At 39.6% G+C, this 26,811-nt stretch overlaps 1 protein-coding gene across 6 annotated transcripts in view; it reads right to left on the bottom strand.

Moving 5' to 3' along the window:
• Phka1 (phosphorylase kinase regulatory subunit alpha 1) overlaps positions 1–26,231 on the bottom strand; it is a 116,255-nt gene extending 90,024 nt beyond the window's left edge. For all 6 annotated transcript variants that reach the window (XM_048336066.1, XM_048336068.1, XM_048336067.1 and 3 more), the window contains exons 1-6: positions 25,788–26,231; positions 24,775–24,933; positions 19,890–19,937; positions 18,125–18,293; positions 4,849–4,931; positions 129–209 (exon numbers count right to left, since the gene is read on the bottom strand). In XM_048336066.1, the coding sequence (XP_048192023.1) occupies positions 129–209; positions 4,849–4,931; positions 18,125–18,293; positions 19,890–19,937; positions 24,775–24,933; positions 25,788–25,865 (618 nt within the window). In that variant the 5' untranslated portion in view covers positions 25,866–26,231. The remainder of the gene's footprint in view (positions 1–128; positions 210–4,848; positions 4,932–18,124; positions 18,294–19,889; positions 19,938–24,774; positions 24,934–25,787) is intronic.
• Between the last annotated feature and the right edge of the window lie 580 nt (positions 26,232–26,811).

The raw sequence follows: 26,811 nt of genomic DNA, 5'->3' as shown, positions 1-26,811 counted from the left end.
GCCATTTTCTGTATATGTGGTGCTGAGGAATCGAACCCAGGGCCTCATGTATATGAGGCAAGCACTCTTGCCACTAGGCCATATTCCCAGCCCCTTAAGCTTATTTTTTAAAAAGAAAGGAAAATTACCTTCGCCATTCCAACTGAACTGGCATTCAATTCTGAGATCCCTTGGTTGGTCTTGTCTCCCCGTTCCCATATCCCAAAATCCTGGCATAAAAGAACCAATATACCATTAGCAAGTCATAACTACTAAACACTCACTAAATTCACAATTCTTGAATTAACAACACAGTAGGTAATTCTCCATACATATACTTCCAATTAATTGTTGTTAAATAGTTAACAAGGAGTTTGGTGATCCCTACAGGGATCCTATTGGGGCCACTCAACAGTTGTAAATCTCAACAGTTCATGAGGAGGATTAAAAACTATTTAACTCAGTGCATCTAGAGATGTTTCTCAATGCTTTTCACTGTATCATATATTCAGGGGATCTAAGAAATGGAACCAAAGCATCAGCCACGTATTGTATCTTAAATATCCACTCAAATTTTAGTATATATTGGCATTGATAATATATCATGCACCAACCTAAGTACTTTGTATATTATCTTCCTTGTTTTGACTATTTTTTTTATTATCTTTAAGTAGTTGTACAAAAGCAGTTGCCATTCACCAAAGCAGTTTATGAATACAGTGCATCTCGCTCAATGTCACCCATTTCAACGTTCTCACCTACTTCTCCCAATCCACCCCTTCCCTGACAGATCTTCATTTTAGGTTATGTTTTGAATTTTTTTGCCATTTAACAAAGCAATTTATACATACAATGCATCTTGATCTGTTTCATTACTTCAAAATCTTCACGCCTCCCCCACCCAACTCCTTTCCTTAGTTTTTTCAGTTTTGTGGTATATAGAATGAATTCTTGCCTGCATTCTCTCCCTCACTTCATTTTTCTACCCATCTTCCCTTGGCCTCCCACTCTTGCAAGTATCCATTTTATAATATTTATGTTCTCCATAGAGTCTATTACACTTCAGTTAATTCATTTGTAGCACATGAGACTGAGATACAAAGATAATGTAAGAAACTCACCCCCCTTGTTGGAGAATTAAAGTCTCCAACCAGTGGAAAAACTTAGCCCCAGCATGGTTACTCCGAAGCCTCATTAGCACACTAATAGGCCCTTGGGAACACATACCCAGTAAGGAGTTCCTTTGTGTTTTCCGGCCAAAGGAAGCCACCTTTGGTTGTGAGAATCTCCCTTCCCCCCTGCTTAGCAAGTCTCCCTGAGGAGACCTGCTTGACCAGCTGCCTTTAGTGTTACATTCTCACTGTAGATAGGGAAGTCTCCTCACAAGTCTCTTCACAAGTCTTTGGAGAAGTCAAGATCAAAGTTGTTTAGCCTTGAGGAGATAGTAGCTAGGAGATAATTATAGTTCTACCTCGATTGGATATAGTTCCTTGTTTTGATATCAACAATCTTTGTAGTCACTACCTCCTGTAATAGGAAAAGCATTTGTATCAAGTTCCTGCCCTCACAGTAGTAACTTTCTCCACTTTTGTATTTGAGACAAATGTCATGCTGTATTGATCTTTTACCCTGTAGTTGTAAAATTGATTTCTAACCCTATATAAACCCTGGCCCTCTTGGAATAAAGTATGCATTGATTCACTCGCCTTGCATCCCCCGTGTCCTGACTACAACTGCAGTTACCCAGGCCCAACACCCCATGACTCACAATAGCTAATAATTGAAACACTCACATAGATAATAAGTGATAGAACTAAGATTAGAATCCACGTAATCTCATTCCAAAGTGTACTCTTAAAATAGTTCTATACATCATCATGATAATATAAAATAATATTTAAAATTACTTTTTTGCCAGTCCTGGGGCTTGTACTAAGGGTCTGAGCACTGTCCCTGGCTTCTTTTTGCTCAAGGCTAGCACTCTGCCACTTGTGTCACAGTGCCACTTCTGGTTTTTTCTGTTTCTGTGGTGCTGAGGAATGGAACCCAGGGTTTCATGCATGCAAGGCAAGCACTCTACTGCTAAGCCATATTCCCAGCCCCTAAAATTACTTTTAAAACCTTTGTCTTGTCTCCTTAGTGGCTTCCAATTAGTAGTGGATCCTCAGGTCTTCTTTATCTTGATTGACACTTTTTTGGTAGTATCTTCTGTTGAATTCAGCACTTGCTAGACAAGTGCTCTGCTACTTGATTCCCTTGGGGTTTTTTTTGGACGGGGTGGGGGGTGGTTGCTTTATTTTTTCAAATAGACCCTTAAGTTTATGGAGACACTAACCACCAAAAAGCCAGAACTGGAGTTGTGGCTCAAGTGATAGAGCACCAGCCTTAAACAGAGAAAAATTAAGGGTCAGCACTTAAGTCCTGAGTTCAAGCCCTAGTTCTAGCACAAAGAGAAAAAGAAAATAACCATTATAAAAAGGAGCTGGTGGAGTGCCTCAAGTGGTAAAGCATCAACCAATCAACTGTAAGCAAGCAAACTGAGTAACTGTGATGCCCTGAGATTAAACAAACAAAAGTGAAGACTGAGAGCTAGGAAGGAAGCTCATGGAAGAGTGCTTGGTGGAGTGCATGAACTCAACACTGAGCTAGACCCCCAGCACTGTGAAAAAAATGAAAGTGAAATTACCACATAAAAGTTGAACTAATTCATCATCACTAGACTCAAGAAATGTTAAAGGCCAATTCTTCAGACAGGAGGAAGTGATACTAGTTTGAAATCTAATCTACAGCAAAAATATGAAAAGCACAATAGTAAATAAATTTATATGTAATGATTAAATTAAAAAGAATATGATGGTTGAGGGTATAATTCAGAAGTATAGCCTAACTTGTCTGAGGCCCTAAATTCTATCCTCAGCTTCTTCCAAAGGAAGAAGAGGAAAAGAAGAAAAGGAAAGGAAAAAGAGAAAGAAACGAAGTGGAAAGAACCAGGCATGGATAACTCACACCTGTAATTGAGTGGAGGCTGAGATCTGAACATCATAGTTTGAAGCCAGGACAGTTTGAGAGACTCTCACTTCTAGTGAACCACAAAAAGCCAGAAGTGAATGAAGCTGTGGCTCACATGGTAGAGCACCAGCCTTGAACAAAAAAAAGAAGGGACAGTGCCCAGGACCTGAGTTCAAGCCCCAGTACTGACACAAAAAAGAGCAGAAGAGGAGAAAGAAGAGGGGAGGGAAAGAGAGGAGAGTGAAGGGGAGGGGAGGGGTGGAGAAGAGAGAAAAGACAAAGGAACACAGCAAATGGAAACAAGGTTTTTCCTTTGTTGCTGTTTTTGTTTTCTTTTCCTTTTGTCTTGTTTGTTCATTTATCTGTCTTTGGCAGGCACAGAAATGGTGGGACAAAGGGTGAACAAATGCAGCAGTGGTACTCACCCACAACTTGTGGGAAAAACTGGGAGACAGCAAGGGAAATGTACTCTTTATCTGATTTATATAACTGTAACCCCTCTGTACATCACTTTTATAATAACAATAAAATATATAAAGAACAAAAGGAACATAGTGGCAGAGAAGATATGTTTCTGTACAGTGTTCAAAATGGTGTACAAATGACACATATTTAAACACCAAAATGTAATTAATATTTGACCTACATTTGTGTTATTATTATTATAGTAAAGGACACTTGTAAAATCCCCACAAGTCTCCTAAGCCCCTCTGCAATTCTTTCCCTCTGTTCCTGTTGTGAGGCATTCAGGGATCTGTTTACTGTCACTATAGATTTCTTGTATTTTATGTTAGTGGCATCAAACAATATGCACATTCTTATGCACCTTCTTCAACTAAGAATAATAACTAAAATTCATCCATGAGGTTCCATTTTGATAAACAGTTTATTCCTTTTTTATTTATTCCATTTTGTGGACATATTAAAATTTGTTTATCCAGTTACCTATTGGCTGACATCTGGATTATTTTTAGTGTGGGAAATTAATGAATTAACAATAGCAATGAAAACTTGCCTCTGTTAGACTGAAGACCCATACATCCCTATATGACACCTAACCTAAGATTTTACACAGACAAGATATTAATTATGGTCATTTAATATGAATATACCTAACATGATTGTTGTAAAGACATTTTTGGCATGGTAAGTGCTGAGTCACTTATTGCAAATAATATTAAACTCCTGATTAAATTTTATGTCTATGTAGCCAACAGGCCCATAATATTCTACAGCCATTTTAACCCTATTTAAGACTTGAAACCTTTAAAGTAACACCATATGTAGCCTCCGATTGTCAAATATATGTCATGAAATACTAAGGATGAGAGGAATGTAAGAAAACATGCCATCTAGGCCCCCTTATCTCTGTACCCCTTTTAGTAGAAGGCAAACAGAGGATGATAGATCTTAATAAAGAAAGATAATGAAGCTGGTTTCTGGTAGCTCACATCTATTATCCAATCCTAGCTACTCAGGAGGCTGCAGTTTGAATATCATGGTTGAAAGTTAGCCCAGGCAGAAAAGTTCATGAAACTTTTATTTCCAATTACCCAGAAAAATCCCCCTCTTAAAGAAGAGGTGTGGTTCCAGTGGTAGAGAGCCAACCTTAAGCAAAAAAGCTGAGTGTCCTGAGTTCAAGCCCCAGCATGAGTGTGCGCACGTGCGCATGCACACACACACACACACACACACACACACACACACACACACACACACAAATAGTGAAGACAACTTTTGCCTGAAACCTTTTAGATTAATTCAGTATGCAAGGCAGCTTTAAGAGAAGGGATAGGCTGTCTGGGAGTTTAGAGCCAAAATCATTATATGTTTAAAATCCGTTCTAAAATGAGTACTTACAGCAGTTTTATATGCAGCTTCAATGTAAAACACAAGATTCTGTATGAAATTCACTTCATCTAGGCTATGGATGATATGGAGTCCTGAGGAAAAAAGAACAGAAAATGGAGTTGATGCTGGACTAAACTTAAATCTACTTCACTTAGACTGACTTGTACTCAGCTGGCTAATATTACTGACTTAAACTGTTCTTCTTCCCAGTCTTCTTTTTTTTTTTTGCTAGTCCTGAGCCTTGGACTCAGTGCCTGAGCACTGTTCCTGGCTTCTTTTTGCTCAAGGCTAGCACTCTACCACTTGAGCCACAGCGCCACTTCTGGCCATTTTCTATATATGTGGTGCTGGGGAATTGAACCCAGGGCTTCATGTATACGAGTCAAGCACTCTTGCCACTAGGCCATATTCCCAGCCCTTAAACTGTTCTTCCACATTAAAAAAAACTTTGAAATACAATTTGGACACCAAACAACTCATCCATTCCAAGTATACAATTCAATGTATTCTTTTTTTTTGTGAATGTATAGTTGTGCAACCATTGCCACAATCAATTTTAGGATCTTATACTTGTCATCAGTCACTCTTCCACATCCTTTTAATACTTGCCTGTGTCACTATGGCTTTGTCTCTTTGGACATTCATATAACAGAATCATACAATATGTGACCTATAATAATTAGGTTCTTCCATTGAGTACATGTTTTCAAGATTCATTTTGTGTTGTAGTGTGTAGCAGTACTTCTTTATTTCTAGAGATACTCCATAGTGCAGATGTAACATGGTTTATTTAACCATTCATCAGTTGATAGACATTTGGATAGTACTACATTTTTGGTTATGATAAATAATGCTTTATGTATATTCATGCAAAGTTTTTTTCTGTTTTTTCTTCCTTCCTTCATTTCTTCCTTCCTTCCTTCCTGCCTGCCTTCCTTCCTTCCTTCCTTCTTCCTTTTTTTTGTTTTCTTCCAGGCCTGGGCTTGAACTCAGGGCCTGGGTGCTGTTCCTGAGCCTCTTTGTGCTCAAGGCTAGTGCTTTACCACTTTCATGTAAATATTTTTGTGTGAATTTTTTTATTTCTCCTGGATATCTATGTACTTAAAAATGAAATTGCTGGGGGCTGGGAATATGGCCTAGTGGCAAGAGTGCTTGCCTCGTATACATGAAGCCCATGGTTTGATTTCTCAGCAGCACATATATAGAAAACGGCCAGAAGTGGCACTGTGGCTCAAGTGGCAGAGTGCTAGCCTTGAGCCTAAGAGAAGCCAGGGACAGTGCTCAGGCCCTGAGTCCAAGGCCCAGGGCTGGCAAAAAAAATGAAACTGCTGCATCATATGATAAGTATTTTTACCTTTTCCCCTTTGTTTTCCTTTTTGCAGCACGTAGCTTTGGACTCAGGGACCTGTGCTTGCGTAGCAGGGAACCTACAACTTGAGCCATACACCCAGGCCGACTTTTGTGCTATAATTATTTTTTAGGTGAGGTACTGCATTTTTTGCATGGGGCTAGCCTCTGATAGTGATTTTTCTACCTATGACTTCCCACATAGCTGGGACCACAAACACATACCACAGTTGGCTTAGTGATGACATAGTCTCACTAACCTTTAACCAGGCTCAACTCAAACCCCAATCTTCTTATCCTCTGCCTCCCAATAGCTAGGATTGCAGGTGTGTATCACCATACTCATCTTAATTAGGCTATTATTTCTAGTTTTTAAATTGTTATTATAAAGATGATGTACAGAGGGGTTACAGTTACTTGAGTCACACAATAAGTATATTTCTTTTTGTATATTTCTTCCCTCACCACTCCCCCATAAAAAGTTGTATAGTTAATTTTCAACATAATGTCTGGTGAGTATCACTGCTACCTCTTTCACTCTTTGTCTCTCCATTTCTGTGCTCCCTCTTACCTTCCCCCAGACAGATAAACTTACATACAAGACAAAAGGTATAGAAAACAAAAACAGCAACGAAAGAGGGAAAAAAGCAAAATAACAAAAACATTTTGTTTCCACTTCTAGTAGTTCATTTTGACTAATCATTTTATATGATCATTTTAAGCTACTGTTTTTCTTTTCTTTACTTTTGTAGGTCATGGGGCTTGAACCTAGGACTGGGCACTGTCCCTGATCTCTTAAGCTCTTCCACTTGAGCCACAGAGTCACTTCTGTTTTTCTGTAGTTAATTGGATGTAAGAGTCTCATGGGACTTTCTTGCCTGGGCTGGCTTTGAACCATGATCCTCAGGTCTCAGCCTCCTGAGTGGCTAGGATTACAGGCATGAGCCACTGGGGCCTGGATAGGATATTGTTTTTAATAATGACTTATGATAGTTCTTTATTCTAGATTCAAGTCCCTTATCAGATATATTATTAGCAAATATTTTCTCCTATTCTATGGACTTTTTTTTTACTTTCTTGAAGGGGTCCTTTGAAGGACAAAAATTCTTAATTTTGAGAAGTTCCAGTTTATCTACTTTTTCTTTAGTTGCTTATGCTTTTAGTATCACATCTAAGAATACTTTGCCTAAACTAAGGTCAAGAAGATATTCTCTTATGTTTTCTCTTGAGTGTTTGTTATGAACAGGGTTCTGTTTCCTCCCCACCCCCAAAATAATATACTAAAGCTCTGGCCCCTAATGTAACTGTATTTGGAATTGGGAGATTAAAGAAGATAAGGAGATAAATAAGATTATTACAGTAGGGCCTTAGTCCAATAGGACTGACATTCTTATATACAAAGAGAAAATGCCATATGAGGACACAGTGACAAAGAATACATTTGCAAGTCTAGATAGATCTTGCCAATACCAACACTGAGATAATAAATTTCTTGTGTTAATGCCACACAGTATTTGGTGTTCTCTTATGCCACACCAATCGTGCTTTTTAGTGTGAATAATTTTTGTTTTCAACTTGACTGGTCTGAGCGGTAGCTAGACATTTGGAAAAGCATATTTCTGGGTGCATCTGTGACCACAAATTGGGTCTGCAAATTGAGTGGGGAAGACCTACCCTGAATGTGGATACAGTAGTTTGAGGGGAAGCTAGACTTGTTCACACTGAGCCTTTCTTAAGCAGGTGTATTTTATTAGCTGCTATCATGTATGGATATCAGATGTTAGGTTCCATAAGTCTTTGAATACAGACTCGCACCGGTGGCACTTTTAGGTCTTCCACCCAGGAATGGATTATCATTGGCCTCTTACTCTGGAGACTTCCAGCTTCGTGAACTGAGCAGCTGTCAGTTTTCCTGGCTGTCCAGCCTATAGCTAGCTACTGTGAGACGATTCAGTTTCTGATTATATAATCCAACCTAAAAATTTTCCTCATATTTATATTCTATTGGTTCTGTTTCTCTAAAGGGCTCAATGCAATAGTTTTCTCTTCCATTTAGGTTTATGATTTGTTTTGAGTTCAGTTTTTGAGAAATTTGAGGAAGTCAAATTTCATGCTTTTATGTGTGGACACCAGGTTGTCCGTTACTGACTTTTTTGGTGCTGATTGTGAAACTTGGACTCAGGGCCTGTGCACATGGTGCACTGAGATTTTTTTTTTTTTGCTCAAAGCTAATGCTCTACCCACTCAAGTCACAATGCAACTTCTGACTTTTTGGTGGTTAACTGGAGATAAGTCTCATGGGTTTTCCTGCTTGGACTATCTTCAAACCTTGAGCCTCAGATCTCAGCCACTTAAGTAGCTAGGATTATAGGTAGAAACCACTGCATTCAGCTCATCAATGATTTTTGAAGCCTTTTTGTTTCCCCAATGAATTATTCTCAAAAATCAACTATACATAGCGTGATAGATTATTTCTGAATTTACAATTCTATTCCAAATATGTGTATGTCTATCCTTAGGCCAATAACACATTGTTTTGATTACTGAAGCTGTGTAGTTAATTTTTGAAATTGGGAAGTGGAAGTCTTCTAACTGTTCTTTTTCAAAGTTTTTTTTTTTTTTTTTTTTTTTTTTGGCCAGTCCTGGGCCTTGGACTCAGGGCCTGAGCACTGTCCCTGGCTTCTTTTTGCTCAAGGCTAGCACTCTGCCACTTGAGTCACAGCCCCACTTCTGGCCATTTTCTGTATATGTGGTGCTGGGGACTCGAACCCAGGGCTTCAAGTATACGAGGCAAGCGCTCTTGCCACTAGGCCATATCCCCAGTCCCTCAAAGTTGTTTTGATTCACCTGGATCCCTTGAGGTTTTATATGAATTTTAGAATCAGCTTGTCAATTTACACAAAGAAGCTGTAAGGTCTTCATGCAGATGCCCCCCACCTGTTTAAGTCTGCACCCAGTACCTGAGTTGCCTAGGTAACACCTGGAGGCAGTTTCCTCCTCCTTCTCTAAGGTCACATCCAATCCACCTGGCCAGGTCTCTGGCCTTTTCCTATATAATCTGGCTCAACACAGTCCCAGTCCCTGCTCTTTCCTTTTCTCTTTTACTCTCACTCTTTTCTCTTTTCCCTTCTTCCATTCTGTCTCCCCACACCTCCATCTTGTGTGGTCTGGCAATCTGCTTTCCCCCCAATAAACTCCTTTCTGCCTGAGCCATGTGGCGAGGTTCCTTTCCTTTCTGGTGAATCTTACATCTGGTGCTGTGACTTGGGTGGGGACAGTCAGGAGTTGCTGGATCTCCTCCTCCCTCTGCTCTTCTGCGGGTTAATCCGCCTTCCTGACCACCCCTCCTCAGGCCAAAAGCCGGAGGAAAGTAACTTCGGACTTCTCACCTTTACCACTGCTGGCTATGCATCCTCCACACCATCTCCACTGTAAGTCTGGTGAGTGACTCCTATCTACAGGTCCTCTGTTTGTCTGACCACGCCAGAGGGATCATGAATGCCTTTTTGGCCAGTCTGTTCTCATTTCAGGGATGCCTGAATCAAGAATTTGACTCTACATCCTTGCAGACCCCCCTATCCATGTCCTCGTAGACCCCCTGTCTATGTCCTTGTGGACTCCTATGCCTCATCGGCTAGAAAATCACTCAATGGCCCAATCTTTTGGCTTGTGCCCTCAAGAGTGCGATGCGGGCTGGGTTCCAGAGAACGCCTCTTTAGGTTCCCTCTCCAAAAGCTAGCCATTCTGGGTTTGATCTACCCCACAAGCCAAAGGGAAAAAAAACAGGCAGTTTTGGAGAAATAACTCTGCCTCATGAGACTTCTTCCAGGCTTCATTCAAGGACTGGCATCTACCACCAAGGAACAGCTGCAGCTTGCCTTCTCCTGGAGGGGCCACATCTCCACCTTTTATTCCTAATGTCGACGCCCCTTGCCAGCAGGAAGAAGCCAGAGTGTTGGTGCCCTTTTTCATAATTATTAAAAGGCCTGAATGTAAGGTCCCCTGAGAGGGCTCCACGCAGATGCCTCCGCCTGTTTAAATCTCAGTCCAGTTACCTAGGTAACTGACACACCTGGAGGTGGTTACTTTCCCCACCTCTGAGGTCACATCCTAAATCCATCTGGAGACACACTAACCCACCTGGACACACCTCCCACTTCCTACCCTAGAGAAGGCGCTACCTTGGAGTGAGTCTAGAGCCTGTCACACATGCCTTGATTTAGCAGCAGGCACAGTTCAGCTGAATAAAGTTCTTCTGCTAGAATACTGAGGAGTTCTCCATCCTCGGTTGTCTACTTGAAAATCTCTTACAGAAACCATGTTAGATTTTGATAGATACTGTATTAAATCTGTAGACCAATAAGGGTTGTTGTCATCTTAACATTCTTTCAATGTAGTGCAATGCACTTGATAACAGAAAAAAGGAAATGTAGATCCATGTTTATGCTACTTGGAAATTACTGAAATGCTATGCTTCTCATCAAATTTGTGATGATTTCACCATTATTTCTTTTTGTTGTTGTTGTTTTTTTGCCAGTCCTGGGGCTTGAACTCAGGGCCTAAGCACTGTCCCTGGCTTTTTGCTCAAGGCTAGCACTCTACCACTTGAGCCACAGCACCACTTCCGGCTTTTTCTATATATGTGGTGCTGAGGAATCAAACCCAGGGCTTCATGTATACGAGGCGAGCACTTTACCACTAGGCCATGTTCCCAGCCCCTCACCATTATTTCTTGAGTGTAAATTTTGTTCTCCTTACCCTCTGTGTAGTACTCTAGTACTATATGTAGTGGTACTACAAATATTTGCTCTACATTTCTCTAAGGTTCTGTTCACTTTTATTATTTTTGGCTATGTCCTTATGATTATCTACTGATCGGTGTTTATTACTTTAAACATAGTTTCCTTTTTTTTTTTTTTTTTGGCCAGTCCTGGGCCTTGGACTCAGGGCCTGAGCACTGTCCCTGGCTTCTTCCCGCTCAAGGCTAGCACTCTGCCACTTGAGCCACAGCGCCGCTTCTGGCCGTTTTCTGTATATGTGGTGCTGGGGAATCGAACCTAGGGCCTCGTGTATCCGAGGCAGGCACTCTTGCCACTAGGCTATATCCCCAGCCCCATAGTTTCCTTTTAATTTGTGTACATTTTTTATAGAAACTTTTTGAAGTCTTTCCTTATAAGTCCAACATACCATTTTCTCTGAGGCTTGGGTTTATTTAATAACTTGTCTGGAGTATTTCAGGTAAGTCTATTTTCCTCAGAGTAGGCAGCATCTCTCAGAGGGTCTCTCACCTTGGGGATAGCCTTGGGAAAACTTTCCAGCCACTGTCTCTTCAACCATCTGTCTCTTCAACCATCTCTAATCTATTAAATTGTTTGCCTCAACTGCTTCCAATACCTCAAGGAATAAATTTCTCCAAAGTCTGAAACAATTTAATTCAGGATCCTTTCCGGGTGATTTTGAGTAAAGTCTTCGAGACTTTTTCTAACACTCAGAAGACTTTTGTGTGAGGGCTGGTCCTAGCCCTTGAACTCAGGGCTTGGGCACTGCTGCTGAGCGTTCTTGCTCCAGGCTAGCACTCCACCACTTGAGGCACAGCTCAACTTCCAGCTTTTTGGCAGTTAAATTGAAGGTAAGAGTTTCACAGACTTTCTTGACTAGGCTGGCTTTGAATCATGATGCTCAGATCTCAACCTCTCAGAAGATTCTTTGTCCTTAGTTCCATTAAAACTTTTAACTAGTCTGACTTTTAGCTTCTTGCTTTTTTGTGCCAGTCCTGGGTCTCTAATTCAGTGCCTGGGCTGTCCCTGAACTTTTGCTCAAGGCTAGTACTTTTCCACTTAAGCAACAGCTCCACTTCTGGCTTTTTGTGGTTAATTGGAGATAAGAGTCTCATGGATTTTTCCTGCTGGAGCAGTGTTAAAACAGTAACCCTCTGATCTCAGCCTCCCGAGTAGCTAGTATTATAGGCAAGAGCAATCAGTGCCTACCTAGCTTCTTGGTTTTATTGAAGAACTTGCTTCATCTTAATTGATAAAAATAAAAAGCAGAGAGCCAAGCACCAGTGCCTGATATCTGTAAATCCTAGCTACTCAGGAGGCTGAAACCTAGATCACAGTTCACAGCCAGCCCAGGCAGAAAAGACCAAGAGACCAATTAACTACCAAATATCTGGGCTGGAAGTGTGGCTGAAATGGTAGATTGTCAGCTGTTGCAAGCAAGAGGTCTCTAAATTTAAACCCCAGTACTAGAAAAAAATCTGCATTTTTAAGAGTGCCCCTAGGCCTGAACTTTCTCATACTTTGTTACCCAAAAGTCAACTTTTTTGGAAGAGCAAAGTTTTGTCCTTTTGGTTTGTCCCTCCTCTGCCTAGCAACAAGGTTGGTAATGTTGAGAACAGTGTGTACTTCTGGAGTAACACTCCTGCATTACAAATGAAGGCTAGGGAAGTAGCCTCTGAGCTTCTCAACTTGTGTATCCCAGTGTGGAACTTCTGTCCAAGAGGTGTATTTCTTGTAGAGCTGACTCCATCTTGATTAGGCAAACATGGTAGGAAATGTTGGGGGGAATAGAGCTGACTCCATTTGATTATTAGGTCAACCTGACCCCAAAATTCTGCTTCTGTAAATGGCTTGCTTAACTTGTTTGTTGCTTGCTCTACCCCTCGCGCCAACTTCCTACATCTGTGCTACACTTTTACCTTTATAAACCCCACTTTGAGGAATGCTCAGGGTCATGGTGTCAGCTCCAGGGTCTGCACTGTGTCCCTGGCCGGTCAGCCCGCTTTTCAGGGGCGTAGTTTCAGCTCCCGAGTCTGTGCTACGTCCCTGACCGGGCAGTTTGCTTTTTGCTTCCCCAATAAACCCATCTTTTTGCTTGAGACTGTCTGAGTGGTGGACTCTTGGGGGGACATGGAACCTTCCCCGACCCCGTAACATACTGAGGGCACACAGCTGGTACTTTCATCCTGCCATGGTTCTGGTAAAGATTCTACTTCACATGGGGCTGGCAAAGGGGAGGAACTGTGAGCTGTTGTTGCTTGAACTAGGCACTTCCATAACATGGAACTGGGGAAGCTGAGAAATGGTAGCAATCCACCTTTCTTGGGAAGTTACATTAACCTTAAGTTGGGACTAAGGGAGACATATGTCCTTATGCTTTTGGTTAACCCCACCCTGACCAGTACTTCTCTCATATTGAGTTGGTATAGGGAAAGTGTAGGTTGCCACCCAACAAATGCTATTGTCCTATCAAAAGATTTAGTAGATTTCTTAGGTGTTTCTCTACTTGCTATATGCCCTTGGGACAATTTCCAAAGACTGCAATGATCAGTAGTTTGAAAAATCATTTTTAGCATTTATGCTGTCCTTCTACCATTTTCTAAATTACAATCAGATTTCTGTTTATCTGTTGTTTTTTTAAATTATTTTTGGTATAGTATTAGGGATCGATATAATGCCTAAAGCTTGCTAGGCAGGGTTTCTAACACTAGAACAATGCCCCGATCTTAACCAAAGTTGAGATTAAGTTTATGCCATTATTAACTAAAGTTGGGAGTAAGTAAGAATATTCAGAAACATGCACTGTATGGCTACATGTTCTATGAAGAACGTTCATACTCTTTCTACCAGTTATACCACACATGGGTTCTTTTCACTTTCCCAGTAAACCACCTATATAAATTCTACATCATTCTTGCCCAAAATAATTCCACAAATCTCCTAACTAGTCTTCCATCGTAATTCCCCAAACTGTTCAATCTGTCAGCCTGCTGCTACTACAAAGAAAAATCTGAAACTTCCTTGATTGTCTGCCTTGAATAGCTCTCTGCTAATTGCAGACATCATTTAGCATGGCACATAGGTACTCTGACCCATCTCTTGTTAATAACTTCCTATTTTGCCATTTTTTCAGATGCATTTTATACTTTTTTGGTGCATGGTTAATTGGAAATAAGGGTCTCAGAAACTTTCCTTCTGGGGATGGCCTTGAATGGTGATCCTCAGATCTAAGCCTACTGAATAGATAGGATTGCAGGCATGGGCTATCAGCATGTGGCTGCACTTTATACTTTTAATCACAGAAGACGCCTAGATTTGTCTTGGTGTTTAGAACTTTTCAAAAATTTGTGCCCATAATATTCCCTTTTTCTGAGTTATTAATTTCTATTTGTTCTTTATTTCATTAAAAGGCCGGAGAAAATATCTACTTCATGCTAAACACTTGTCAAAGTCAGCTCTCATTCAGTTGAAATACAAATAAGTTAATAATAAACAGTTCTTTTATTAATAAACATGTTTCCTTTGTGTGTGTGTACATGTGATTTTGTGTTCTGATGGGTGTACTGGAGCTTGAACTCGGGGCTTGAGCACTGCTTCTTAGCTTTTTTTGTGTGTGCTGGTCCTGGAGATTGAACTCAGGCCTGTCACTGAGCTTACATGCTCAAAGCTAGTGTTCTACCACTTGAGCCACAGCTCTCTATCTAGCTTTTTTCTGGTTCACTGGAGATGAACAGTCTTTTAGACTATTTTGCCTAGGTTGGCTTCAAACCACAATCCTCAAACCGTAGCCTCCTGAGTAGCTAGAATTAAAGAAATAAGCCATTAGATAAATATGTCTCTTATAGTGTCATTTCTACTTCTATTCTGGGCTCAAAATTATAAACCACTGTTTGCTTTATTAAAAAAAAATACAACCTCCAGAGTTAAAGGCTAAGGATATGACTCAAGTGGTATAATGCTTGCCTAGCAAATATGAGTCCTTGAGTTCAAATACCAGTACCATCCCCCTAAAAAACCCTCAGAATTGTGTTAAATGCTATTAGAAATGGAGTTATAGCTGCTATTATATATACAGAAATAAACCTAAAATAAGCCAGGCACTGGTGGCTCATGCTTACAATCCTAGCTATTCAGGAGGCTGAGATCTGAGGACAGTGATTCAAAGCCAGCCTGGATAGGAAAGTTCATGAGACTCCTTACCCCCTGTGGTAGAACGCTAGCCTTGAGCAAAACAGCTCAGGGACAGCACCCGAGGCTCCATGTTCAAGCATCATGGCTGACAAAAACAAAAATACATCTAAAATAAGCCAAACCATTGGGAACTGGTAGGCATCTTGTATGATTAAGAGTGTAAAATGCATTATGTGTAAGATCACATTCTGCAATTCTCAATACTACCCTTTACAGCAGTCATCTTTAAAAATGAAAGTGCAAAATGCAGCCTTATGCTGGTAGCGCATGCTTATAATCCTAGCTACTCAGGAGGCTAAGATCTAAAGATTGAAATATGAAGCCAGTCCAGTCAAGAAAGTCCATGAGACTCTTATTTCCAACTATCAAAAAAGCCAGAAGTGGAGCTGTGGTTCAGTGACAGAGTACAAAAAAGATCTGAACAAAGAAGCTCAGAGATGCTGCCCAAGCATTGAGTTCAAGCCCCCAGCACTGGTACAAAAAGAAGTAAACCAGACATAGTTGCTCACCCATGTCTTCCTAGCAACTCAGGAGGTTAAAATGAGAAAGATTATTGTTGGAAGACAGACCAGAGAAAAGTTGAGGAGATCCTCATCTCAACAAATTAAAGCACAGGTTTGCATATTATCTGTCATTTCCAGCTATGCAAAAAAGCATAAGTAGGAGGATCACTGCATAAACATAGATGCAATTTAAAAAATAACTAATGGGGCTGAATATGTGGCTCAAGCAGTAGAGTAACCTGCCTAGCATACACCATACCTTGAGTTCAAACACAAATAAGACCCAAAAATAAAAATATCTAAAAGCATTTTTTACTCCTGAGGACATTTATCCTCCCAAAGGAGGAAGAACATGGATAGCCACTGGAGGAGATGGGGGATCATGGTTCAAGGCTAGCTTGAGCATAAAAGTTCAAGAGATTTCATCTCAACTAATGGCTGGATGTAGTGGTGTGTGTCTGTCATCTTCAATGATAAGTGTAAGTATGAGAAGAGCCCAGGCTGGCTTAGGCATAAAGCAAGAAACTACCTTGAAAATAGCCAATGCAAAAAGGGAATGCAGGCATGAATCAAATAGAACTGTCCAGCTAACATGTAGCCCTGAGTCCATTTCCCCAGTACCTTTAACAAAGCTTATTTAGCTTCTTGGTTTGTGTTCTAGAGAGGAAAAGAAAAGGAGCTTATGAATGAGGGAGGAGGTAACAAACAGTACAAGAAATGTACCCAAGGCCTAAACGTATGAAACTGTAACCTCTCTGTACATCACTTTGACAATAATTAAGAAAAAAAAAGGAGCTTATGACTATTTCTGTAAGGGGCTGGGAATATGGCCTAGTGGCAAGAGCGCTTGCCTCCTACACATGAAGCTCTCAGTTCGATTCCCCAGCACCACATATATGGAAAACGGCCAGAAGGGGCGCTGTGGCTCAGGTGGCAGAGTGCTAGCCTTGAGCAGGAAGAAGCCAGGGACAGTGCTCAGGCCCTGAGTCCAAGGCCCAGGACTGGCCAAAAAAAAAAAAAAAAAAATCAGCTAAATATTTCTGTAAGAATTCAGGGTATTCTGAGGGAAGTGCTACCTTGGATGCCTTTAGTATCAATGATCCCGAAAATAAAGATACTGAAATGTCAAAAATGTAGTATTAGTAGGATAGGGAGGCACAAACCTGTAATCCCAGCTATGCAGGAGGCTGAGGCAGGAGGATCTCAAGTTTGAAAACAGTTTGAATAATAGTGAGAGCTTGTACATAAAGTTTTTGTTTTGGTTTGGTTTTGTTGCTAGTCCTGGGGCTAAGGAATCGACTTCATGTATATGAGGTGAGCGCTTTACCACTAGGCCATATTCCCAGCCCCAATAAAGTTATTTTTTAAGAGAATCGACAAGCTGGGTGCTGGTGGCTCAATGCCTGTAATCTTAGCTACTCAGGAGGCTGAGATTTGAGGATCGTGGTTCAAAGCCAGCTAGGGAAGGGAAGTCCATGAGACTCCTATCTCCAATAAACACTCAGAAAAAGCTGGAAGTGGTGCTCTGACTCAAATACTAGAGTGCTAGCCTGGAACACAGAGAGGCTCAGGGACAAAGCCCACGCCCTGAGTTCAAGCCCCAGGACCAGAAAACAAAAAATAAAAAACAAAGAACCCCACAAAATGTTGGCAATATAACTCAGAGGTGAATCATTTGCCTACCCAACAAAACAAGTATTGGTATGGCCCAGATGGTAGAGTAACAGCCTAGCAAAGTACAAGGCCCTGAGTTCAAATCCCAGTACTGCCGAAAAATGTGGTTATTATAATAAGTACATTAACTTATTCAGAAAATTTTTGGAATGATCTTATTAAATTTATAAATGAATGTAAGATTCATTGTCCCTTGCATAACTTAACATGAATAAAAGAACATTCTCTTGTTTCTTCTACTTTCCTTTTGGAAGTCAAACAACTAAAGCCAACAATGAAATTACCTCAAAAGAGCGTATCATTCAATAAAAATGTTTAGATTGTAATCTCTAACTTATTTCCTTAAATACAGGGTAGATACATATAAACTGATATTGTGTTTATGTTAAATTTTTACAGCATATATAAAATGATTTTATTTATATTTACACTAGCTGCTGGTATATCAGTATGTTGTATAAAAATAGGAAAGGAAACTCTAGTCCTTCCTTTATATTTTCTGGTATCTGAAGATTAACAAATAATAAAAATAACTTTATAGAAGAGCTACCTCAACTTCATTATTCTCAATTATAGGAATATTAGTTAGCACTCTAGACTTGTTTCTCAACATAACAGAATATTAAAAAGAATTCACAGAGCTTAAAATTAGCAAAATATCATTCTGTTTGCAGTATGCTTCTTTGAGTAATATAAACAGTTGTGTTCTCTTCTGGTCAATACCTTTGTAGAAGCCAAGCATGCTGGAGCACCAAGCTCAGGGGCTTGCAGTACTTTACTCCTTATACCCACCTGAAGCAGTCATTTGTGCTAAGAAGAGCAGGTACACAGACGTAGCATCCAACTGCAGATGTCCCCACTGGTCATCACCCACTACAGTGGCACAAGTTTTTGTGTTGTACTTGGCATGGAGGCTATCTTTAGTGCTCTGACTATACTTGAAAGACTCTACTTTATCCACCTGAATTTAAAAAAAAAAACAATAAAAGGGATATTCAAAAAAGAATCTCATATACCATGCTTCCACAGTACTCCAAAACACACCATTGCATTCTGTATTCAAAAAATTGTGAATATTTGAAATGCATTGAGGCTTCTTCCCAACACTAACATGGCTGGGAAAATCTGTTATTATTTTTCAATGTAAGCAATTCAGTTAAAAAATGGTAACAAGAGATCAAAACCAGCTATTTCCTGTTCAATTCCTCTTTGACTCTTCAGGTGATTGTTTTCACATATTGTTGATATCATCTGAGATTCTCAGTGTTTGTGTGAAAACAGCTTGGCAAGAGATATGTATAACTAGGTGTTATACATTTGTTCCTAAAACTAAAGTAGGAATTTTGAGGGAAATTAGGAAAAGAGATTATATTTTGAAGAAATGAACAGGTAAGGGACACAGAGTGACAGGAAAAAAGTATGACAGAAGATGAAACTATACATTAGAAGACAAATACTGGGAGCTAGGAGTGTAGACAGGTGTTAGTATATGCTCAGCATGTGCTCTGGGTTCAATTCCTAGTACCCTATGCACGTAAAATCATTTGTAGATAAGAAAGTTTACAAGTCTACAGGGTTTTTTTTGCCAGCCCTGGGGCTTGAACTCAGGGCCTGGGCACTGTCCCTGAGCTTCTTTTGCTCAAGGCTAGCTCTCTACTACTTAAGCCACAGCACCACTTTCCACTTTTTTTGCTTATGCAGAGCTGAGGAATTGAAGCCAGGGCTTCATGCATGCTAGGCAAGCACTCTACCACTAAACCACAGTCATTGTAGATTTGTTGTATTCCTATGGCAGTCACTTTAGGAAGCTAGGCCATAATTTCTACTTTAAAAATACTGATTTTCCTCTCCAGATGAATTAGATCCAGTGTTTTCCAACAGGTTTTAAGATCTCCTAGGGTAAAACAATTTTTAAAAAATAATTTTTTCGTTAAAAAATACGGTATATGTACTCTACTATCTTTGTGTAAATCCAGAAATTCTACCAGGCATCAAAGGCTCACACCTGTAATCCTAGCTACTCAGGAGGCTGAGATCTGAGTATCGAGGAGGTACAAAGAAAAGTCCAAGAAACACTTATCTCCAATTAACCACCAAAAAGCAGAAAGTGGTGCTGTGGATAAAGTGGTTGAATAGTAGCCTTGAGCAATAAAAGCCCAGAGATAGCACCTAGACCGTCAGTTCAAGCCCTAGGACAGAAACATACACATACAGAAGCCAAAAATTCTTCATTGTAAAATGAATCTGTCCCTAAGTGTTTCAGATAATGGACTTTAATCATGTATCATCTTATACCAAGAACACATAATTTTATGTAGAGTGATGATAAAACACATTTAAGAAGCCATTTGTAGAAGGGTTACAAAAGACTGGAAGGAACCATTTCAGTGGTTACTGGGTGGCAAGATTATGGACAAAATTTTTCCTGATTGTCCACATTTTGTAAAATTAGTGTATTATTTGTGAAACTGAAAAAAGTGCTGTAAACATTCTCTAACATGTAGAGATATCCCTCTGATATGCTTTTATTAGAGAACAAGTTACACTAGTGTCATACCTGTCTGATCATGCAGTGCAGCAGTCCCCTCATTAGTTTCACTACACTCTGCAGAAATAAATGAGAACATGACTATTATAAACATCTTGAGATGCAAGAACACTTACTCAGCGACTGCAGTTGGTACATGACCTTTTGAGAACAAGTAATCCTATCCTCGGTTTTATTTACATGGCATTTACTTTATAGGTATGCCGAAGAGCTAAAAGTAGAATCAAAAGTGACAGTTTGTGATCCCTTCAAGTTAAAAAAAATTACGAATCCAAGGTTCTGCACATTTGTGTGACGATGAGCCAACCATCTTAGCAGAGGACAATCCACCTGGAGAAAAAGGGCAAGTGAGCTGAAAAAAAATCACAACGCTCTAGTGATATTCTAAAATATATCATATGGCATAGAAAGGCTTTACCACATTAACTTTTATCAATTGTGAACTAGCCAAGACTTCAGATTTTGATAAGTAGAAATACTTATTAAATATATTCCCAAAAAAACTAAAATAAACTGCAAGTCAGAGTAATGGTAAATGGGAATCGTTACTATGGCTTACCACTTGTCAATGGAAGAGCTATGAATCATATAATTATTAAATCATACCAACATTTTTAAATCTTATGCTAATATTTTAAAATGTGATACAACTACTTAAAAGATAATGAATAAAATAAAAGCATTTAATCCTTCAAACATTGACAAATTTCTTAAAAATTTTTTCAAATCCTTGCTATTTCTCTAAGATTCAAAAACTTGTATTTTTTCCAATAATACGTTAAAATTCGGAACACTAATTACACATACTACACAAACCTAGAAGGAACAATCAGCAGTGTCATGGGTAGGCAATATGTTTTAGAAGAATACAGCACTGAAAAGATTCTCTATTTCTCTAAGATGCTTTCTGTTTCACAGTCAAGGTTCCTCCAGGGAGTGCTGGCTCAGGGGTGGCCTCAGGACACTTCTGAAAACTAATCTACTAAGGAATCAGATCATTCTGTTATAAACATATTCAAATAGTTTAGAGTCTAGTTTCTTCATATTTAAACTAGTATAGTAAAGCTACTCACAGGTAAATTCATTTGGAGATTGTGTTAATAAGTCAATGTTGTTCTTGTTTTGCTGCCTTTACTACATTGCCAGAGAAGTAAAATAATAAACCATTTCAAAACTTAAAAAAAAAAAAAAAAACTTCAAGAGGGAATATAAGCAACAGGCATGATTAGAGTAAGTGCCGATTACTGGCCGCTGAGTAGCTCCTAGCTACTCAGGAGGCTAAGATCTGAGTATGACAGTTCAAAGCCCGCTGGAGCAAGAAAAAGTTCAGATACAGTGTCCGGGCCTTAAGTTCAAGCCCCAGGACTGGCACACAGACACACAGACAGACAGACAGACAGACAGACACACACACGGAATAAGTGCCTATTAAAGTATGCTCCAACTGCTTACAAAAGCATTTTATTGGGGAAAAAATAACTATTTCTTAGAGTCCCTCTTCTTAGATAATGTCTATTAATGGCCTCCTCCTCAAAATGATTAAAAAACCCCTTTTTCAAAAAAGAAAAAGAACAGGCAGTACATGCCTTTGTACATTTGAAAGCCTAAAATAGTTATTATAAAGTAATGAAACAGGCTCCAGCCCCTACAAGAAAATCTCCATGGCTACTCTGACCCTCATGGCAGAGTCCATCTCATTCATAAACCTAGCAATGGAAAGTATTTAAAATTGCCTCCTCTGTGAAGAGACTTTATAGTTAATTCTGATACAAGTCACAACATACTTAAAAGTTTCCACTACTTTTATTTCCTAACACCCAGTAAATGAAAGTGGGAAGCAAAGGTGAAGTTTGAATGATCTTTTCTTACATCAGTGGCCCAAACTAGGTACCTGTGGCTCACTGCTGTCATTCTAACTACTCAAGAGGCTGAAATCTGAGGATCATAGTTCAAATTCAGCCCAGTCAGGAAAGTCCACAAGATTCTGATCTCCAATTAACCACCAAAATGCCAGAAATGGAGTGGTGGCTCAAGTGGTAGAATGCTTGACTTGACTGAAAAAGTTAAAAGGCCGTGCCCAAGATGTGTTTTCAAATCCCAGTAACTGCATATAAAAATACTGGCTCAAAGACACCAATTTTTTTACAACAAATTGAGGATTTCTAATCAACCAGAAAAGCCTCAATTTTTGTGACATTATGGAAGTAGTGGGAATCCTGGGCACCCTGCTTTGGCTTCTTTGCTCTCTGTCTTAACCACTTGCCTGCCATCAACACTCTTTACCACATAGTCACACTATTGCCATCTAAATTTTCTTTAACATAAACAACAAATTTGGGGAACTGTGGCCCCCAAATTTCTGATTGCTATCTACTATTATTCTTATAAAACAGCTATTATCAGCTATTTCCATCCTCAAATTTCAGTTTCCCAGACAGGATAAAATTAATGGAGAGCTTGGGTAGTTAGGAATGATGGGAGGTATAGGAGGTTTGTTTCCCTCACATTGACTATTTTTCTGGTTCAGGCACACTAGATTGCAGTAACTATATATACTTGTATTCACTGACTCTGTGTGAGTATTTGGATGTATGTATCAGTGAACTAACAATATAAGAATAGACAATTTAAAAAAAAATAAAACAATGGCTTCTCTTTTCAGTGTTGCTTCTGTACTACAAATAAAGGGTTGCTATGAAATTAAAAAAAAGAATAGACAATTTTATATCTATCTATGCAATTATTGGCTATTTTTATAGTTATGAGACTGAATATGTGCCCAAGAGAAATAGACCTTTGTAAAGCATACATTTACAAAATTCTATTGGCAATCTAAAATGTGGCAGGTCTTGAATTCTTGTGATCAGATTCATCAGATCTTTGACATTATAAGAAAGAAACCAAGTGAGAGCTGGAAGAAATGATATAAATGATTAACCAATAATGTTTTGGGGAAAACTGACACAGTAATGGAAAGCTGGCAGTAGGTGGAAACTTACTCCATGGGAATTTATGTGTTGGATTCATGTACTGGCTATATAAATCAGTCATCATCTGATCTATGCACATAAGAATCACCTAGGTAATTAAAAATATACTTGCCTCTGGGCTCTACTTCCAGAGATTCTTTCTTCAGTTGTTCTAAATGGGGGTCCAGTAAGGTTCTTTCCAAAAGCTTCCTAAGTAATTCCCATATACAGCCAGAGTTTAGTCACTCATTTACACCAGGGCAAATTAGCCTCTGGCTGTTATTGTAAATGAAGTTTTATTGGAATATAACCATACTAATTATTTGCATACCATCTCTGTTTTTTTTTGTCCTACAACTACAAAGCTGAGTAGTTGGTCAGAAATCACAACAACCAAAAAAATTGTATCTGATTCATTACAGAGATAGCTTTCTGATCCCTGGTGTAGATTAATGCTGAATTGGATTTGAAAAAAAACCTGAGACCTACTAATACTTAAATCTACAATGTAAATTTATGGAAACTTTAGGATTCTCACAAAAACTTTTTTGAAATTGTTCCCATTTTCATAAAACATTCCAAGGTTATTACTGGGGTGGTGTTATTTGTTAGCTACGTGAAAAGTTATGTACTGGAACATTAAAATTGTAGAATGGGCAACTCAATGTTTCCCAACTTTTGTCAACTTTTCAAATGATCATCTGGAAGACAACAAATTCTTCTACTAATATTGAAAAAAATGATCAAATTGTAGCAGGTTTGTAAATTTCAGTTCTACTGATACTAATTTCTAGCAAAATAAACAAAAATAAAACAAATTTTGAGATCAAAGTAGCAATCAGTTCAGAGGATTTTCAGGGTTGGTTTATAAATGAAATTTAACACTCCTCTATACTTTCCAAATTTCTACAAATCAATTATGATAATGATCTGTACCATCACAGATAGAACAAAAAATTTACAACTTTTGGCATATTTCCTATGTATTTTTCAATAATTGATTGAAGACTGGGGGCATGGTTCAAGTGGAAGACTGAAGCAAAAACAATCTTTTCTATAAGTGAAAACAACACAGTGATACTTGTCCCATTGTCAAAAACAGACTCAAAATATATCTGTGCCCTTAAAAATAATTGGTCTGATTTAGAGATGAAGACTGGAATTCAGATTGCTCAAGTTGGGAGCAGAAGACTCAAGACTCAGGAGAAAAGGGGCTGGTGTAAAGAAAATCATTTTCACTAATAGAAAAGAGAATCCATACAACTGTCAGGAAAGACTCTCAACATTAAAAGCTCCTGTGTCTCAGAAGAGTGTTTTCTTAGCCCTTCAAGTAGAAGCAGTTCCCTTTGTGTTTAAACAGTTCTATAAGATGCTAATTTACTGAGAAGTGTCTTGAAGGTTGGCTGAAAGGTATCTTCTGACTTTGGCCTTACTTTGCTCAAGACTGGGATGTGGTGAGGTAGCAGGCTCTCTGAAACAACATCACAGCTATGAAAATCAACAAATATGTGTCTAAAGTGGAAGATCTACTGATTTGTTTCAGTTACACTCATACAAATATCAACAATTATTTCTGAAAATGAAATAAAATAGTACAAATCTGCCTACAAATATAATTCTCAGAGTATAACATAGCACAGAGAACAAAATATATTAATTTAGAAAGAAAATTCTACATTTTTTAGGAAAGACTTTAGGATAGGATTTTTCAAGGTAATAAATGGCCTGTACTTTCTTCCTCAGAATCAGCAAGTTCTAAGTTTCCACTGCAAGGAAAGTTAAGTATAATATTGAAAAAGATTTTGGAATGTAATTTTAGAAGATGAAGAAAGACTACATTTTCTTTCAGTCTTGCTCCCCTTTCCCACAACTACACATAGGTCCAGCTCCAGATCTGTTTTTTTGTTTTTTTTTTTTTTGAGTACCTGCTCCAGTTCATAGGCCTTTGCCTTATCCTCATCCCGATCTGCATTCTTCCGGTAGGCCAGGCCCAATCCCCACACAGCCAAGACACTGTACACATTATCTCTGACCCAGGCATCTTTCTGATCAAAGCTGGCTGGAAGCAAGCCAGTCACTGGATTCTGTAAGGACAAGAAAGAGAATAGGCAGCCCACCAGAGTGTTAAAGGAAAACAAATCTATGAAAAGGTACTTGGCAATTAATTTTTATTCTATCTTCCTACTCATGAATTTGTAACTTTTTCTTCTACTGACAAAATGCTGTTTCCCCAGCTCTCCTGAGGTATAGCTGACCCCCCCCCCCAAACTTTTACAACCCAATGATTTGACATATGTACTTATTGTTATAAGATTATCACAATCAGGCTAATTAAAGCAATCTTGACCTCACATAGTTACATTTCTTTGGTGTGGCGAAACTGCCTAAAATTTAACCTCTTAACAAATATCAATCATAAAAAAGAATTGTTAAGTATAGCCATCAAGCTACTGTTCATTAGGTTTACAGGACACACTTACCTTGTAAAAGAAAGTTTGGAGTGTTTCTATCTTGAAAATGAAGAAAGAACTGTCTAAAGCCTTACAAGTCCAAAATTTGGGGGCCAGAGATGTCAACAAACAACAACTCTGTCCCTGGAAACCAGCTGCAGTTCCAAAACCATCACTGGGGGAATCATGGATTTTTGTCTGCTCTGGTTCTTTTCCAAGCCCTACAGCTCACTTTCAGGATCCATTAAGATTTGTCGACTGACAGTATTACCGCCCCCCTCACACACAAACAGAAGGGTTCACCCAAGGACTCTATCCAGTCTACCAAATTCCACATTGCACCAGCTGGAGGGAAGGATACATACATGCGCGTGCGCGCGCAAGCAAACACGTACAAGTGTGAGGGTTCACTTAAGATCTCTTTCCAATCTATCACCCCCTACACACACACATTCCCGATGATTCCAGGGATCACCCCCTACACATACCTGATGGCACAGGATGGTCTGATGTACAAGCCGAGCATAGCCATCTAGCCTGACGCCGGAGTTACTCCGGCTCCTCATGTTGTCCTGTTTGTAATCTCTTTGGAGCCACTAGCAGGGGTCCCACGGAGGCCAATCGCCCAATGGAAGGCCTTCAATGTTTTCTCATTTGGGAAGCCCGAGTGTCAGATGCAACAGAACCGTGTCGAGCGCTGCACAGCCTTTCCCGCGTGCGTTTGGCCCTGAGGCCTGTGGCTCCCATGGAGCCTCGGGAGACCACCACACACCGAGCCTAAAGCAGGCTCAGCGTTTGCCACAGAAAGCCTGTTGCTGCTCGCTGCCACCTCGGTCTCTTGTGGCCTCGGTGGGTGAATCCGGCATCCCTGGTGGCCCAGAGCTGGCTGCCGGGGGCACAAACAACCAGGTCACCCGCCGCTTCAGCGCCGCCCTCACCTAGCCGGCTGCGCAAGCGGGGGAGGGGCGGAGGTGGGGCGTCCTCGGCTGGTTTGGCAGCTGCGCATTGGGACCCGGGGGAACTCCGCAGCGCGCCTGCCCCGCGCCAGAGAATGTGTCGCCATAGGCAATGTGCTCCCTGAGGTTTACTTTCTTTCTTTTCTTTCTTTCTTTCTTTTCTTTCTTTCTTTCTTTCTTTCTTTCTTTCTTTCTTTCTTTCTTTCTTTCTTTCTTTCTTTCTTTTTCATTTCTTTATTGTCAAAGTGGTGTAGAGAGGGGTTAGTTTCCTACATAAGGCAGTGAGTACATTTCTTATCCAACTTGTTTCCGAGGTTTACTTTCCAAACACTTCAAGTGACTATTTCAATTTTCCCCACTCGTGAATACACAGGATGGGGATAGTGTAGGGAATAGTTTTAGGAAGCTTATGCTAACTTTAAAATTGAAAGGAAACACGTTTGAGCTCAATGACCAAAGAAATAGATTTGTGGGTCTTGCAAATGCATTTGAGACTGTCAATCCAAACTGCAAATAAACTCTGAAATCAAACAAAAAACATCCCACAATACCTTAG

Source organism: Perognathus longimembris, chromosome 28, assembly GCF_023159225.1.
Source record: "Perognathus longimembris pacificus isolate PPM17 chromosome 28, ASM2315922v1, whole genome shotgun sequence".
Lineage (NCBI taxonomy): Eukaryota > Metazoa > Chordata > Mammalia > Rodentia > Heteromyidae > Perognathus > Perognathus longimembris.
This window is presented reverse-complemented; position numbering and strand designations above follow the sequence as displayed.